Raw genomic sequence first — 17,684 nt, 5'->3', positions numbered from 1 at the left:
TGTATGTCAAAAATTTGAGGGTGATTTTTTTTTGTACTCAACAATGAATATGAGGTTTAGCAAGACTTACCAAGGTCATCGGCTAGTAATGAGTAGAATCCAAACTTAGAAACTGGGATGGGAGGATGATTATTTACTTCTTCCCATCTCTTTCCTATTTCCAGTCAATTTCCAAAAGTATCAAGCCTACTTTCTATTTTCCAAACCCACCCACTTCTCGTTGTCTCTGCTGGCACATTCTCTATATTGGTCTTCCAGACTGATGGCTTGGATACACCCTTGAAAGTTACTGTGTCGCCACTTCACTCTTGTCTTTAAGTGGGGATCCTAACAAAGCCCACCTCTTGGAGCTATTGTGAAGGTTAAATGGTGTCATGTGGGCTGGCAGAGTGGTTCAAGTGGTAGAATGAGACCCTGAGTTCAAATCCTATACCACCAAAAAAAAAAAAGTGGTCTTATGCATGCTGAGTACTCAGCACCGTGTCCAGTACTCAACAAGGGTACTTCATCCACTGCTATTTTCCCTGAAGCTAGCAGGGTCATCTAGCAATATCATATCCTGGCAGAAAGTTTGCCATTGTCCTTAAGTCTGGCCTTCTGAGATTTGTACTCAAGGCTCTTCATGATTTGGCCCACTACAGTCTTTAGACCTCCAGTTCCTTCTTTTCCCACTGTCTTCCTTTGCACTCTGCTCCAGTCCATCTGAGCTTGAGTGAGTTTCTGAAAGCTCTGTGATATCTTTTCAGTGAACTCATCATGTGCTTTCCCAGTCTCTGTATATCCTTTTTCCCTACACCTACTGTGCTGTTAATGCCTGTTTACTCTCCTGATTTGTCTGTAAGCACCAAGCCAGAACAAGATGTCAGTCTTGTTCATCACTAATTCCTCAGAACTCAGCATGGTTCCTGGCACATTGCAAGCATTCAATCATTATCAGACAGATGGATAGGTAGGTGCAGGAAAAGGAGGGGTCAGGTGAAGGTTGAAAATAAAAACAGATCTATGGCTCTTAAGTCCAGTACCCTTTGTATCACTCCTGGGTGCTTGCTGTTTTCTCAATAAAGGAGAAAGTGAGGGCCATACTGAGAGGAGTCGGGGGTGTTCCATTGCTCCCTTTCCAGTCCCATTCCCACAATCACGAGCATTTTATTTCTTAGAAATTTAGCATCTGTAGCTTCCCTGCTTAAATATCCAAAAGACTCTCCAATGCTTATAGGGCAAAGAGCACATACCTTAGAGAGGCATACTAAGACTCTGGGCATTTGGCCCCCACATTCCTCTTCTGCCTCATCTTCTCTCCTCTGCCGCTCACTAATATTGCCCATTCTCCAATGACATACTACTTTTTCCTGCCTGTGTGGATTTTCCAGGTCCCTTTCTTCTGGGTGAATCTTTCAAGATGGGCACAGTTGTTACCACTTCCATGAACTGTTCCTGTCCCCAGGCATTATATACTCTTGGCTCCAATGATACTCTGTAGACTTCTGTTATAGCCGATCTTACTCTATTCTGTATTGTTTTATGTACTGTTTGCCCTCCCTAATATAATGTTAAGTGTCCAAACTAGCATATAGGTACCTCAGAGAACCCAACCTTAACACCTGTGGGCTGTATAAATACAGGGCACATAAAGATGAAAGTGATAATTCTTCCTTACAGGTTTGGTTCCTGGTCTGCTCACCTAGCCCTGGGAATTAGCCCAGAGGAAAGCCAGAGCAAGGAGGTCAAAAGTGCCCATGAAAGTGGGGCTGGCAGAGTGCCCAGGGAAGTCAGAGGGTGCACTAAGAGGGTGCTCCTTAGAACGTGGAGGAACTAGAATAAGGCTTCAGAGTAAGGAGCAGTGTTGGCATTTGGGAGAAAGTACAAGAGGCAATTGACCAAAAGACCAGTCCCCATTTAAGAGCTGGTGAGGGCCTCAAAGCTGGTCTCTTCCTCCTTTCTCCTGCAGTTCACAGCTGGATAGCGTTGGCTGACACCTCATTGGCACCACCATACAGACAATAGCTCATGGTCTGACCACTGCCAGGATACCCTGGGTCCACTGCCCTGCATCTATTCTGCAGATAGGAAGCTGTGTCCCTACTCCAACCCCAACCTTCTTGGTTCTCCCAGGTGCCACTCCACCTTGTCCCTCTCCTCTATGTACTTTAAGGTCAGAGGCAGCCAATCCAGTGCAAAGATGACAGAGCCTGAAGAGAAAGGCCCTCTTGCACTGCTGACAGGTGAGATGGGATGAGCTTTCAGCCCCCGACTCGTACAATCTCCTCCCAGCTGCAAGTGATTTAAACTTGTTGGATTTATATAACATTGGAAATGGAAAACTGTGTAAATTTGCTATGTTTTCCAGGGACAGTTATTTATGGAGGGGCATTTTTAACTCAAGTGCTCAAAGTGCTAAATCATTATAATAAATTCCTGCTATTCAGACTTTCTTACATTGTAATAAATTTTTTCTAAGAATGAATGAGGAGATCCATGATTCCTCTAACATACCATTATGTATTTCTTCTCAAAATGACACAGCTTACTACATCAAGTTGGAAAATAATAGAAGGAGATTTACAGTGTTGGAGGGAAAAAATTGAGCTGTGATGAGTGTGAGAAGGTTCTTGGGAGCAGTGATGTCAAGCAGAACTCTCGGCTCCTCTCTGCTTCTTCCTGGAATGGGAGGAGCAACCCTACCAGGAAAAGATCTGGCTGGCACTGTAGACCCTCAGCCTCCTGCCTGAGCTCAGGAAGAGAGAAATGAGCCAGGGATGTCAGTGGGCTCTTTCTCATCCTGTCCAGGAGCAGTGTTGGAGTGGGTCTCTGGTAGAAAGGAAAACTCTGTTATCCCATGGTGACAAGTCCATGTCAAAAGCATTAGTCTGGGTAGAGAGCTGTCCTCATAAAGATCCATCCGCTTTTCTCTCTCCTTACCTGGGAGTTCACCTGGACTGGAAGATTCATGACTGTCATCATCAGATTCTCAAGCAATCTGTGATCTAAAAAAATTCAGGAATCATTGGTCTCAAGCATTTTCTGAATATTCACTATGTGCTAAGGAAAGCACAATGACAAGGTTCCCACTTCCAGCTGCATACTATGCAGTGAGGCAGAATGTCAAGTTGAATAGCAATTCTAGTGCCCTGAGGTCAGTGCAGTAAGAGGTCTGAACAGCAGCCCTTTCCCTAGCAGAAGAGTGGTGCGTTTAAAGGTATGGAGACAAGGAACCCTAGGATGAGGAAGCTCACAGACAGCCTTGAATGCTAAGCCTTGAGAGCTGGTGTTTAAATCTCCAGGAGCAGCAAGGCCCAGTGGGGTTCTAATCCTTAGCAACAGTCTACAGTTTCCTTAGTGTTCCATTAGAGGTCTGAGTTCAAGTCCTCACTCTGCCACTGCAGTTGTGTGACATTGTTCTAGTCCCTTTAGTCCAAACCCAGTGTCTCTGTGTGTACAATGTAAATAGCACACATATGCACATCTACCCTTGCACTTGCCTGGCTCGTAGTCTAATGGTGGGGATTTGATGAAAGTTTGTCTACATACCTGCTTGGTAAGTGACTCCACAGGGCTCTGTGCATAATCAGGAGTTTATACAATTTTCAAGGGGAAGAGCAAGAGACCCCTCCAAAGCTTGAAGAGCTGGAGACTCCATGACAGCCAGCAAAAGCTGAGCCTGCCGGCTCCCAACCATTACTGCTCCCCCAACCGCTGCATGCCCCACCTCAGGCAGCACTCCCAGACCCCTCTTAGCCTCCAGAAGTACAACTCATTGCCATACTTGTTTCAGCATCAGAGTGCTCCCACCTGTCCTGAATCTCATCCCCCCCCCCCCCCAATGCAGGATCCTGGCTTCTCAGGACACCTCTGGCTTCCCAGACCCCAGACTAGATGGGTGTCAGCAGCAGGCAGAGCCGAGATCTATCCCAGGACTAGGATATCCAAGCTGTGGATCACATGGCCTCTTGCCTGCATTGGAGTGCCTGTGGTACTCATTGCCCTTCTCTACCCCAAGCTCCACTCCCCACCTACAGTTCTTTTATACCTGTGCCTGCTCTCTACTGAACAGGATAACTGGTATAGTTTCCTGTTTGATTAGTCAGGCTGCTCCAGGGCAAAGGGGTGGAATGGGCATCCCAAGTTGTTTCTGAGCCAGGACTCCTGTCCCCTTAATCAGCTGGAGGCAGAAACCACCACAGTTTGCCTTAACACAATGTGCAAGACACAAGTTTCTCATGGCTGTGTTTGGGGACTTCTCCTTTCAGGTCACCCAGCATGTGGCCTGGAGATTGGTCCCTGGAATGGCTGACAGTTCTCCCCAGGCTGACCCATTAACGTTCCCACTGGCCACAGTTTTTGTTGTTGTTGTTTTTACTTTATTTTCTATTGAAGTCAGATTGCATAAAAGTTTTAGAAACAGAAACACAAATACAAAGAATTACTGTACACTCTTCACTCGTGTTCTTCAGGGTTAGCATTTTAACTCATTTGCTTGATCACCCACCCTTTTTTCACACATTTAAAAACACTCCCTGAAATACTTGAGGGTGAATTGCTGACCTAATAATCTTCTTTCTCTCAAAGAGTTCAGCATGAATTTCCTACAAATAAGGATGATTCTTACATAACCAAAATAATCAAAATCAAGAAACCAAGACTGTACCATTAGCTAATCTAATCTAGATGCTATTTAAATTCTGCCAATTGTTGCATTAACTTTATCAAAACAAACCAACAAATTCTGTCCAGGACCACAAGTTTTCATGTGTCTTTTGGATAAGTACAAGCCATTTATTTCATAGAATTTTCACCAATTTAGGCTTGTCTGATGTTTCTTGATGATTCAATTTACGTTATGTGTTTTTGGCAAGAATAAGTGTGGCAGTGACCTTAGTGTATCAGACCACGAGGTCCTTGACAGCTTTGTGACATCCCAGCTGATGTCAGTTTTGATCACCTGGTTAATTAAGGAGGTGTTGGCCAGATTTCTCCACTGCAAAATATCTAACTTTGACAATTTATAACTCTCTTGTGGGGATAATACTTTAAGTCTACTAAATACTGCTTCTCATCTGCCCTTAACCCACTAGTAACATTATCCACTGTCAATTCAGCACATTCCACTTAAATCCTTAGTCTTCTACAGTGCTCTTGCCTTTATGTTCTCCATCAGCCCAATGCTAAGAGGAGACTGGAAAAGGAGACAATTCATTCTTGTCCTCACAGTGTTCAGCTGGGCTGAGCTACATAATCTGAACAATGTACAACAACCTGTGAACCCCGGGCTCAATGAAGAGATCCCACTCTGAGGACATTAGGAGGTCAGAAAATGGTGCTCAGTTTGAAGTAGAGTCCCTGGAACAGAATGAGTCTGGATTCTGGCTTAATGACAAGGAGAATTTAAATGGTCAGAAAGGTGGAACTTTCAGGGCCCCAAGAGGACACTGACCCAAATGCCTATCATCCCAGGAGCTCCCAGAGCACTGGGAAGACCAGAAACACCTGGCTTTATTCTGATCCCAGTTCTGAGTGGGGCAAGGTGACAGAGAGGCCTTTCTGAGGTCAGGCATGGGGTGCTGCAGAAGGGGCTATGGAATGTCTCCTCTACCCCCACCTCTGCTCATGCATTCAGAAACTGCTGTTGAATGCTTACTCTGTGCCAAGCATTGAGGTCAGTGACAAAGATATAGAATATTATCACAGTTCTTGGCAAAGAACTGCCGGAACAATGGAGTTGGACAAAATCCTTGAAACCCAGGACATCTGCTCACTTTGCAGAAGAAGAAACTGAGGGCAGAGATGTATAAGCTTTCCTGGAACAGACTTGATTCCACTCTTCTGTCCTGTGTCTTTGCTTAAGGTTTGGAAACACAGCAAAAAGGCCTATGAACCATGAGTCAAGCATGTGCCGTGAATAGGGAGCCTCTTTTAATGTAAAGCAGTAATACCAACCATAGAATCTACTGTCAGGAGGACCTGGGTTCAACCCCTAGATCTACTGCTCACCCAGGACCTCCACACTCCATTGAAGCTTACTGTTCCAGGAGTGCTGAGAAGATCACTGGAATGGTGTCACTTATGGTTGATCAGTAAGTAGACTGGTTTTCAACAAGGCCTTGAGGCTTCAGAAGGTCTGGGGTCCTTTGTTCCTCCATACCCACACCTTGGTCTATTTAGCACCTTTTTATTCTCCAACTCTTAGCCCAGGTATATCCTCCTCCCCAATCTGGGTTACTTGCCTTCCTTCTGGGTTACTTGGGCCTCTACATGGGTCTACCACACTACCCTGTGATTGTCTTTGCTTGTCAGAGAACCTCGTTTGGGGAAATGAGTGAGCTGATTTTTTTTTAATCCTGGCTCCATTACTTTCTTGCAGTGATTTGGAGCAAGTTACCTACCTACCCAAGCTTCTAATGGCTGTGACAGCACCTTGCAATATTACATCCAGGATTGGAGATAATGCCACCACATACCAGGCATTGTATATAGAAGGTAGCTACTGTGTTATGTCTTCATCTCTTCACCCCTAATCCTGGTATGTATACTATAAGTATTGGTTGAGAAAGCTAGGGAACAAATGTATTCTCCCATCCCAAGGTAATTTTTATTTTAAAATAGAACTTGCCAGGAGCTGGTGGCTCATGCCTATAATCCTAGCTACTCAGGAGGCAGAGATCAGGAGGATCATGGTTTGAAGCCAGCCAAAGCAAATAGTTCATGAGACCCTATCTCAAAAAAACCCATCACAAAAAAAAAAAGGCTGGTTGAGTGTCTTGAGGTGTAGGCCCTGAGTTCAAACCCAGTACTGCAAAAAAAAAAAAAAACAAACAACAGCAACAACAACAAAAAAACAGAACTAATGAAGACCTAGTATAATGCAAAGAAAAAGGCCTAACAATGGGATCTGAGGCCCTGAATAGGGCTGGAGTGCAGTGAGGTGCAGTTGTATAGGGTTTGCCCAGGAGCCCATGTCTTGCCCATGCAAGTGAAAATAACTCACAGTGCTTTGCTTCTGATCTCCAAGAGGAAACCATGGAGTAGGAGACCATAGATTTCCTGTCATCCCTAATGTCCATGGCCCACCGAGCTGGGTCCTAGGAAAAGGAGACAGGGGCAATGGCAAAGATTAGCCATATTGGACACCCTGAAGATGAGTGGCATCTTCATACCTCAATTAGAAGACTGGGGCTGTCTACAGCCACACCACCCTGAACACACCCAGTCTTGTCTGATCTCGGAAGCTAAGCCGGGTTGAGCCTGGTTAGTACTTGGATGGAAGAAGCATGGGGCCTCCAGGAATGAATAATATGTCCCATTTATCGTGAGTAGGAGAGAATCAGTTTGCATCAATCTGAAGATTCTGCTTAGAGTCTCCTCCAGGGTTCAGTGTCCTGGGAAACAGCTGACACAGCCCAAAGGCTTTCGAATTTCAAGTAGCTGCAGAAAGTGTTAGTAAATATTACATTTATTTCAATTTAATTTCCTTTCCTTGTTAATAAGAAAAGCTAATTGGGTCTTTTGGAATTTTTCCCTTTCTCTCCATCCATCTCTTCTGTCCTTCTCACCACCAGATGCTACCAGGGAGGAGGAACTGTGTACTCACTAGCAACATGTGTTGTAACTTATCGCTCACTCCCCTCAAGAACTCCAGTTCTACTCAGATCACCACGGAGAGAAGGGAAGAGACATATTAGCACGCAAGTCAATGCAGATGCTGCCGCTTAAGAGACAAGTGGGGATTCTTAAAGAAAAAGGTAGAAGGGGGAGATGGGACACCAGAGTGAGAGGCTTAATTGTGCAGAGAATGCACGACTGAGGGAGAATTGGCAGCCTGAAGAAACATGAGGTAGAGCTGCAGAGTCCTGCGGACCATCCTCTGGGCAATTTCATCAGGGACTTAACCTTTCTAAGCCAGTTTCCTCAGTGATAATGACATCTACATACTAGAATTATTATGAGACTTACACGGTATCTACCACAGAGCAAGCATTCCATACATGATAGCTACTACCCCATGCCTCACAGAGTGGGGCCTTCATGGCAAGAATGTGGTAGACGACACATACCCATGGCCAGGCACATCACTGTCTGCCTCTGTTCCCACTGGAAACAAGAATCAAAAGGAGTTTCTGTCACCTACACTCCCCACATCTACACACCAAGATAAGCATGACTATGGGTAATGCTGGCTACCTCAAGGGAGGTGAATGGGTGGCTAGATTCAGGCATGGGAAGACTTCACTGTATCCCTTTTCCAATTTTTTTGAAATACATGAATACATTACCTATTCAGAAAAAAAACTGATGAAAATTTTAAAATGCAAAGACCAAATTAGTATGCAGCCTGAGGCCATATGCGCTGGGAGGAGAATGGCTGCAGAAAGCACTAGCTACAGACACATTGAGAATGCTCGTGGGGAAAAAAAAAGGCAAAGAGTGGAAGATGCATAGGATTGCCAGCTAACTGGGGGAGGCAGAGGTGTGTGCGCCAACATGACTGGAATTCTCTGGTAGTGGCACAGGTTGACTGCACTGTGCAGAAAATGAATTAAGCTGCCGGTGTCAAGTTCAAGCTTGCTGTGGTTGAGATGTGAGTAGTTAATGGAGTGGAATTAAGGGAAGGGAAGGAGGATAGGAACACAGCCTGAACTATTCATTTGGAGTAGCTGTGGTATAAAGAATTTCTCACAGTCACAGTGGTTTGTGACTGTAAGTCAGCCACTGTAGAGGCAGAGATCAGGAGGAGTTAGTTCAAAGCCAGCCAGAGTCAAAAGTTAGTGAGACCTCTATCTCAACAAACAAGCTGGCTACAGTGGCCCACAAATGCCAGCTATGCAGGAGGCATAAGTAGGATGATTGTTGCCAAAAAGCAAGACGCTATCTGAAAAATAACTTAAAACTAAAGGGGCTCAAGTGGTAGAGTGTTTTCTTAGCAAGCATAAGGCTCTGAACATTAAAAAAATGTAAAAATTCCCACTCAGAGAATCCTTGAAGTGGGATGTAGCTGTGTGTAGCTGTGTCTCTTTTACTTCTCAGCACTTTGGGGATGGGTTTACTCCCTGTTTTAGAGATAAGGAAGCCAAAGCTCAGAGAGTTGATAAGCAATTTTTCCAAAATGCTACAGAAAGTATTGCAGACAAGTAGGAGGTGAATCCTGGTCTGGAATCAGACCCAACCATTGCTTCTCAGCCTTTTGGCTAAGATCAAGATCAAGGTGTGAATTAGGCTTCACACCTTTTGCTCTGAAACACTGGTCTGCCCACCCTCTCCTGCTCTGGGCAAATCCTGGCTAGGCCTCCACAAAGGATGAAGCAGAATTGGCATTGCTCACAGTCCTCAGAGATGAATAGTTAGGCTAGCAGGAGGAAAGTGGGGATGGAAAGGAGGGGCTGAGGGGCTGGGGAGCTGGAGCTGAGGAGCCAGGCCTCAGGCAGCTGGGATTGTTGAGGATCAGAGACTTGGAGTACAGGGGAAGCAAGCAGGGGTGGAGGTGGTAACCAAAGAGAGGAGAGAGCAGCTTAGGGAAATGGAAGGAAGGTGAGGAGAGAGAGGAAACTATAGAGTCAAAGCAATAGGCTGATACCTGCAAGCCTTCACAGGGAGGGTGCTGACTGTGCACTTATTCCACATATGACATTGGTGCTACTTAGGTATTTTTTAGAACACCTACCTGTTTAGAACATGTCTTCAGTTGTCTAATTTGTCCATGCAGGTAATGAATCAGCATCGATTAAAACTCTGACTGCCAGAAGTTAGTAGTCTATTGAAGGTGCTACATCAATGACAACTGATAATTTTTGTCCAAGAGTGGAATCTGTCTTGGGCTGAGCTGGGTGCCGTAGCTCACTACCCACCTGTCCCTTCATCCATCTTACCAGATAGGCAAACAGAATCTGGTTCAAGCCAGTGGGATTCAAACATGGCCCTTGCAGTCCCTGTGCCAAGAGGAGCTGCAGATTTGCCCAGACCAGCACCAGAAACCTTGGAAGAAGTGGCTGGGTTACACTGGGGGAAGCTCTGGCATGTCTGTGTCCCACTGCTCTGATTGCAGGGGAGGGGAAGCTGCTCAGAATGGGTCAAAAGATCTTCAGGAAAAAAACAGAAGGGGAAGGGGCTATTAAATGAAACATCTAGATAAATGTATTCTCTTCATATTAGCATCACAGAGAAAGTGAGAGAAGGAAAAAGTGGGAGAGAAGCTATGACTACACAGGGGTAGAGGAAGAGCTAAATGAACTTTGCAAGTGCTGCTGGGACAGTCACCCTGGGAAGTGCTGGAGACAACCATGGGAGTAGGCTATGGAGAGGCCACATGGGTCAAGTTCCTCCCAGCCATGAGGACTCAATGCAGCACAGAACATGTTGAGGGGAAACTGAGGCATCTAGCAATGAAATGTTTGGTAGTTGAGCTCTATGTCAAATTGATTCATGATTTGAAGGGTGCGGAAGCTAAGGGGTGAACACATGGGGGTGGTCATTACACAGGTATCCCTACTTTGGGTTATGATGCTTGAAATTCAAAGGCTATAGTAATAAACCGAATGCCATCCACGGCAGGTGGGAGACTGCAGAAGGATATAAGCTATGGAACATAAGCAGAAATTGATAAAAATGTGGCTTGTGTCTTCTTGACCCTGCATATGAGTAGCTGTTAACCACAGAAAGGTGGGCACAGCCATGGGGTCCCCAAGCTCCCTGTAATTAATCCTGCACAAGGTGACCCAAGAGTGTCCAACTTTTCCTTTCTAATAAATCGATACCCACCCACCCCCACCTCCGGAGGTTGATAGATGCATTCTGTCCTAAATGGGCTGTGTATAAATTAGTCAGTTGGTGTGCAGTCTTTAAATAGAGGGTTTATTTTATAGAACCGGCATATTCACAGCTGGTTTTAGTGTTTTCATATGTCCATTCAGTCAACCATGCCCAGAAAAGGCAAAATTGGCTAACAAGCTTCTCTCCCAGCTGTTGGGCAGCTCCCAGGGCCCAACAGCCCTAGGCCAGAGTGCCTTCAATGGAGGTAGGGCTGTCCTGTGACCCAGACACAAGGATACAGTGGAGAGCTAGTTACAAAACAGAAGCACCCTAGGGAGGCTTCCCAGGGCCTGAAAGAGTAGCTGGTTGTTGAGCTGACATCCTCTGGCAGATTCAGTGACTTTTAGTATCCAACAAAAACTATGTTTTGGGATATGCTCCCTCAAAACACACATAAACAGTCCTTGGTAGCATAATACCAGCCTGACATCCAGCCCTTAGATGCTAACTCTTGCAAGAAGCCCAGCTCCTTAGGATGGGCAGAGCAGGCTGACTTCGAGCTCATAGCATGTGGGTAGAGCATGGGGACTTAATTTATGAACAGTGCCTCTCAGAACCATCTTCACATCCAAAGTCAGAGCTTGAAAGCCTAGATACATGAAGGTCTCTTTCCTCCAGACTGACACCTCACAGGCTAGTGTGAGAAACATGGAAGTGGCCCCCCGCACTAGGAGGAAAAGCAGGAGGAGAGGATGGATCAGGGGGTCTGGGTATTGCTCTACAGTTGGAGTTCTAAGCTCTGCTCCCATCAGCCCTCTTCAGAAAAGCCAGGTGAGGGCTGAAGCTATGCTCATCTGTTTCTCTGGGCCATTTTCCCTCCTGCAGGCACTACAAACCACACAGCTTTCCTGCCCCACACCGTGGAGAGGGATGGAAACACTTGGGAAGAGTCTGTCCATCCCTACACCAGGCTGCAGGACTGAAGGCTGAGCACAAGGGGCAAGAAGGGGAGATAGCATTGAGAAGGTCTGTCCCAGGACAGCCTGAGGAAGACATGTGGCTGGTGTGCATCTGTCCCGGGTCACCCGCCCCTCTGCCCCAAGTCCTGCTTCATGTCTTTTCTCCTTTGGGACACTGGGACACCTACCCAGGGGCACTTGGGATATGGGCATCTCTCTATGTCATATCTAAGTGCCAGGTAGACAGCACTCCAGGAAGCTTCCCAAGGGAGCCCAGATCTTCCTTCTACACCCCTTCCCCAGGACACTAGCTGAGGGCAGCATCCAGAATCCTGTTTTCTCCATCCAGACAAACCAGCTAAGCAAGGCAGAATGCAGGACCAAGAGCTAAAGGCTTGGTGGCAAATTTGGGGTCACTTCCTCATCCTCCTAACTTTATCATTGCCCCTCCCTCCACTGCCTCTTCGCTGAGGCACATGATCTTCCTCCCACCCCCACTCTTGGTTTGCCTTTGGGTGAGGTGGTCTTCTTGCTTCCCTCCTGTCAAAATGGGAACTATGTTATGTTTGAACACTGTGGCCATCCATCTCTGTACAGGCTCCCAAAAGAATGGGCTTCCAGTGGAGACTTTTTTTCTTTTTTGCTTTTAGATATTTTTCAAATAGGATCTTGTGTTTTTGCCTGGTGGGCCTGAGCAGCAATCCCATTTACATCTCCATGTAGCTATTGGTTGAGGTAAGGTTTTACTAACTTTCTGCACAGCCTGGCCTTGAATCTCCTGATCTCTGCCTCCCAAGTAGCTGGGATTACAGCTGTGAGCCACCTCACCCAGCTGAGAGTCTTTCTTAGGGTGGAACAGGACTGCCTTCATTATTCCCATCACCTCCCTGAAGGCACCCCAGACTGCCAAGGCTCACAATAAGGGACTGTATGACAGGGAGACTCAAGGAAAAGAAAGACCAAAAGCCATTACCCCTCGCTGCCCCCTGGGGTCCTGAGGCACAGTGGGCCAGAACTAGAGGCACAGACCAATGAGCAAGAGTTGTGTTTGTTTAAACTGTGCTTTATTTAGGGCTAAGCTGGAGAAAAGCGTCATCCAATAGTTACAGGAGGTTACAAGGAGTTTTAGGGAGTGGAGTGTGAAAAGAGCAGTTGTACTGAACTGCAGCTGTTGATTTTTTTTTTCTTTTTTACAACATCTGGACATCCTAAAAGGAGGAGTCAAGAAAAAGAAAAAAAGTTAAAAAAAGAAAAAAAAAAAAAAAAGAAAGAAAGAAAGAAAGGAAGGAAAGGCAGGAGGCCCGAGAGGAACCTGAAATTTGTTCTTCTAAAGGAAAAAAACAAAAACAAAAACAAAAAACGGTAGCTCCAAGAGCCCCCCTGGCCTCCAAGATGAACTGGACATCAGTGAGAAGTTATCGAGGCAGAATGCCAACACAAGTCTTCCCAAAGGTGCAAATAAATTATAATAAATATGATATACTTTAAAATATATGTGTTCTTAAATAATTCAGTGTTTTTTTCTGATTCTGAGTTTTTTTAAGCAATGTCTTTAACTGCTCTAAAGTCATTTACCAAAGATAAATATCGTGCTTTCATTAAATAGTTTTCCTTGTTTTTTTCTCTATCATTACAATTAAAAGTCCTACAAAATATGCAAATTTATTTACAGAAAAACAGAGCCGGCATCATTTAAACATCCCTGTTTTTCAAAATTCCTTGTAAACAGTTTCAGAAATTCTTCAAAGATTGTTTTTTTCTCTCTCTTGTTTAAGGTTTTGTGTGTGTGTGTGTTGTCTAGTTGTTTAAAGATGAAAGTTCCCAGTTCTCCCTTGCCCGGAAAGTCTCTGGAACAAGCATGGAAGGCGAGTGAAGCGGGCAGTGGGTGTCCAGGGCGTGCGGAGCGAGCGCGCACGCGCAGCTCCGGGAGCGAAGCCAGAGGCGCGGGCGGCGGCGGCGGCGGCGGCGGCGGCGGGCGGGTGCGTCCCGGCAGGTGGCTGGCGCGGCCCCACTGAGCCGCAGGTCTGGGAGAGTCCGGCCTGGCCCTCGGGGACATCGGCGTCCGACAGCACTCGCGGGGAGAAGGGATTGATGCTCAGTCTAAACTCTACAAAAGTACAGTCCTACAACATCTGGGATTTTAGCAGTAACGCTAACGTCTATAGTTTTTTTTTTCCTTTTTTTTTTTATTTTTTGCTTTCCTCTAATTTTTTTCTTCTATGATATAGGTATTTTAAACTTTTCCTTTTTTAAAATTCTGTACAACTATTATGATTTTAAGAGGGGGGAAGTTAGAAGCATTTACAGACTTTTCACAACAATTACCTTGCCTTGGAAGTCCCTTTGTTCCCCTCCTTGTTTTCTTACACTTCACAGTTAATGAGTTTTTATATTTTTGTTGCTTTCCCCAAATATCCACCAACCTGCTCATCTTAACAGCTCCATCCAGACATATAATACAGAAAACCATAGGAAAGTGTCATAGACTTCAATGAGGGTAATCAAAGCGCCTCTCAAAGTATCAAAGAACTATTATCTTGCTGTTTTAAAAGCATTAACGCATTTTTTTTCCTTTTTTTTTTTTGTATTTTTTTTTAATTTTTATTAATTTTTCAAAGAATCACTCTAAGCTGTTTCAAGAACAGCCAGAAGGCAGGAAGGAGATAGTTCTCCATTCCCCCTCTATTTGACATAGAGCTACACATCTGCAATAAAAAGTTTGGTCCTTTGGTCCCTAAATAGCTAAAGGAATGACAGATAGAGATGCTCAGTGGCGGCCTCCCAGCCGCCCCCTGGGGACCAGGCCCCACCACACGCTTGCCCCTGTCTGTCTCAGGCACCCATGCAGGATAGGTCAACAGCAGCGTCTCCTGCTAGTGCCCAGCCCTTCAGCCTCCCCATCTGGTCTCATGTTACTTTTGTTTTAAAGTTGCCTTTTGTGTGTGTGTGGTTTTTTTTCTCATTTTTCTTCTTCTTCGTCTTCTTTATGTCATGTATATTTTCCCCCAAACACGTGCCCTCTGAACTCCATAGACGCTATACTTTCCTTGAAGAAATGTTACAGTCTCACAGAGTGTCTGGAGTCCTCAGCTTGATTGATATTGGCTGATATGTCAAAGGTGTCATCCAACAGTTCTCATTTATAAATAGAGAGAGAGAGAGGTTTGTTTTTTAATGTAGCCCGTTCAGCATCCTGCCCTAAAATGAAGAAAATCAGGGCTGATTAAGCCAAGAGGGAACACACAAAATGCATCCAAACACCAATAGGAACCTGCCTGGGGGTAGGATGGGAACTCTGGGGGATGGCGGGAGGGAAGGAAGAGAGACCAGTATGAGAATTAGTCATGATCATGATACAGTCAAAAGAAATTTGCTTTTCTATTCAGAGTGAGAAACCACTGGGCGGTCTAGTGGTGATAGTTGTAGCTGGGGTTGAGTTGTGGGGAGAGTTCTCAACTTGGGTTCCTTTACAGTTCTGGATTTAGGGACAGCTAGAACTAAGGGCAGAATTTGGGGGTGTGGGATATGAATTCGGAATTAAACTTGTCCCTGAGGGATCTAGCCCAGATACAATATGTATACAGAAGCCTAGCAAACAAGATAGCAAAAAATCTAGCAGCCCACCCACTCCTCCCCAGCTTGAGGAAAAGAAGGAAGACAGAGCCATGACTTGAATTTTGTAGAATCCTTGCCCAGTTTTCAGCCAACCACTTCTTTTTCAAGGTTAGTAACTATTTGCGAGGCTGTGTATATATATGTATATCTGGATATATGTGTAGAATATATTCACCTGCACATATGTGGATATATATATGGATATGTGTGTATGTATATGCATACATACACACATACATAATACTTTTCTCATACATGCCAGGGAATTTAGAGGAAATTCAAAACTTCCAGGGAATGGGTGGGAAAACCTAAAAAAGGTCAGAACAGATTTAATTATCACACTTAAATAAATTAAACTCAGAGAGTTCTTGATTTTGGCTTTTTGCTTTGTTTTGCTTTTAAGGAAAAAAAATCATGATCTGACTAGAATCAGAAGGCAAATGCTTAATCAGTGTTATTAGCAAATGAGACTCAGCTCCATTCTAGCAGGCAGCTTCCACTGATACATGGGGTGACTGGTTACATCAAGAAAGTTAGAACTGCAAAGCCCCCAGTTGAGGGGACAAGGTCATGCGTATATCAATCCATGCTGGCAGGTTTTTCACACTGTTGATTCAACAAACAGCAAACCGTACACAGCAGTCTAAACAATTACAACACCAAAGAAAATAATAAGAAAATCAAAAAACACTTGTCAAGGACCCTTTTTCAGTTGTAAACAAAAAGGTGCATTTTTGCTTCTGTCACTACTGTTTCCTCCAGACCAACCAAAAAAGCCCTCCCAAGACCCCAGCCCCCCACCTCCCTTCCCCACATTGAATTTAGCAGAAGTAGCTACAATACAAACCTTACAATTGTTACCCGGCTCTCTCTCAGAGGCCTCTGGCTTTGGGCTCTAGAGTTTTTTGGTTTAGAATTTTTTTTTTTTTATCATTTTGTTATTGTAGATATTTTGGTTTTGGTTTTCATTTTTCCTTTTGACGTGAGATTTAAAATAGCCTAACTAGAAAAAGACCAGACCTAGGAAAGTGTCAATTGAAAAAGGCCCCCAAATTTCTAGAAAAAATAAAATCACAATATTTTCAAGTGCAAGTAAATCAACCACGCATAGATATTTTTGAAGATGTTTTCCTTATTTTTAAGAAAAAAAAAAGAATGGTTTGAATAGTTAAATGATCCCATGTTTTATAATTCAGGAATTCATCTTTATTTTTGCTAATTTTTTTGTTCTTTTGTTTTGGTTTTTTTTTTTTTCTCTATGTGACATCTAGAGAAGCATAAAAAAAAGAAAACGCTGAACAAGAAAAACCAAACAACAGAAAGTAAAACCACTGCAAGCACCAAGAACAAAACAAAAATGAGCACAGCAGAAAAGATCGTGGCAGCACAAAGTCAAGAAAATGCACGCGTGATCATGACTGGCCAATCATCAACGGAGACGACACCCAAGAAAAACGCTCCAATCACAGCACCTCCACGAAACTTGACGGCAAGTGTCATGCAACCGATTCTTAGCCTTGTTACATGACGCCATCATGTCACACTGTGAACTTTGAGTTGATTTGAACTTACGGATGGGGGACTTTTCTCCACTCTCATGTGATTACGTGAACTTTATTCCTAGCTCAGCGCGAGACTGTGGTGGATTTGACTGGCCCTGGTTGGGTTGTTGGAATTTGATTGAATGACAAAAGAAGAAAAGATTTATATATATATATTTATATATGTAGAGAGAGAGAAAGAGAGAAAGAGAAAAAGAGAGAGGACAAGAGAGTGTGGGCTCAGGGGGAGGGGAGAGGCAGGGGAGGGAGGGTAGGGGCGGGGAGTGTCAGAGGGGGACTGGGAGAGGGGGTGAGGGTGAAGAAGGGCAAGGAAGAAGTTAAAACAAAATTAAAAGGGAAAATACTTATACAGCACCAGACCACAGCATCAATCTAAAAGCTCAGATGAGAGAACAGCAGTCAAATCATAAGGGAACTGAAAAGAACTCAAAAGGATGGAGGAAGCCAGCAGACAGACAACATGGGCACATCAACGCACACGCACATACACGCACACAGCCGTTTATGCAGACACATGATACGCTGTGAACAGGAGCAGAAGCTCACACAGGGCCCCTAAGGGCATCCATCATGCACTGGAAAGAGGAGGGGGCATGGGCGGTTTGGCGAGGGAGCCAGGAAAAAAATCAAACAGCCCCTCAAACCACCTTGGCCGGCAAGCAGGTGTCAGGGAGCAAGCTCGCTGACTGTTAACACCCCTGATTCCTTCCCCGATGCAGAGCTCGCCTCACCTCCCCCGTGCTGTGGCTCCAGCCTGAGGGCCTGCAGGGGAAACCCGACTGGGTAGCCCTGAATGGCTGGACAGGTTGGA

At 44.9% G+C, this 17,684-nt stretch overlaps 1 protein-coding gene across 50 annotated transcripts in view; it reads right to left on the bottom strand.

Moving 5' to 3' along the window:
* Positions 1 to 13,288: 13,288 nt before the first annotated feature.
* Celf4 (CUGBP Elav-like family member 4) overlaps positions 13,289 to 17,684 on the bottom strand; it is a 288,929-nt gene continuing 284,533 nt past the window's right edge. For 38 of the 50 annotated variants that reach the window (XM_074069930.1, XM_074069937.1, XM_074069943.1 and 35 more), the window contains one exon: positions 13,289 to 14,894. In XM_074069930.1, coding sequence (XP_073926031.1) covers positions 14,868 to 14,894 — 27 coding nt within the window. In that variant the 3' untranslated portion in view covers positions 13,289 to 14,867. Of the gene's footprint in view, positions 14,895 to 16,883; positions 16,969 to 17,684 lie in introns of all 50 variants that reach the window. The other 12 variants (XM_074069925.1, XM_074069927.1, XM_074069926.1 and 9 more) reach the window with 1 other exon arrangement.

The sequence above is a fragment of the Castor canadensis genome, chromosome 4, assembly GCF_047511655.1.
Source record: "Castor canadensis chromosome 4, mCasCan1.hap1v2, whole genome shotgun sequence".
In the NCBI taxonomy this organism is placed as follows: domain Eukaryota; kingdom Metazoa; phylum Chordata; class Mammalia; order Rodentia; family Castoridae; genus Castor; species Castor canadensis.
Note: the sequence above shows the minus strand (reverse complement) of the source record. Positions and strands in the feature narration are given on the sequence as shown.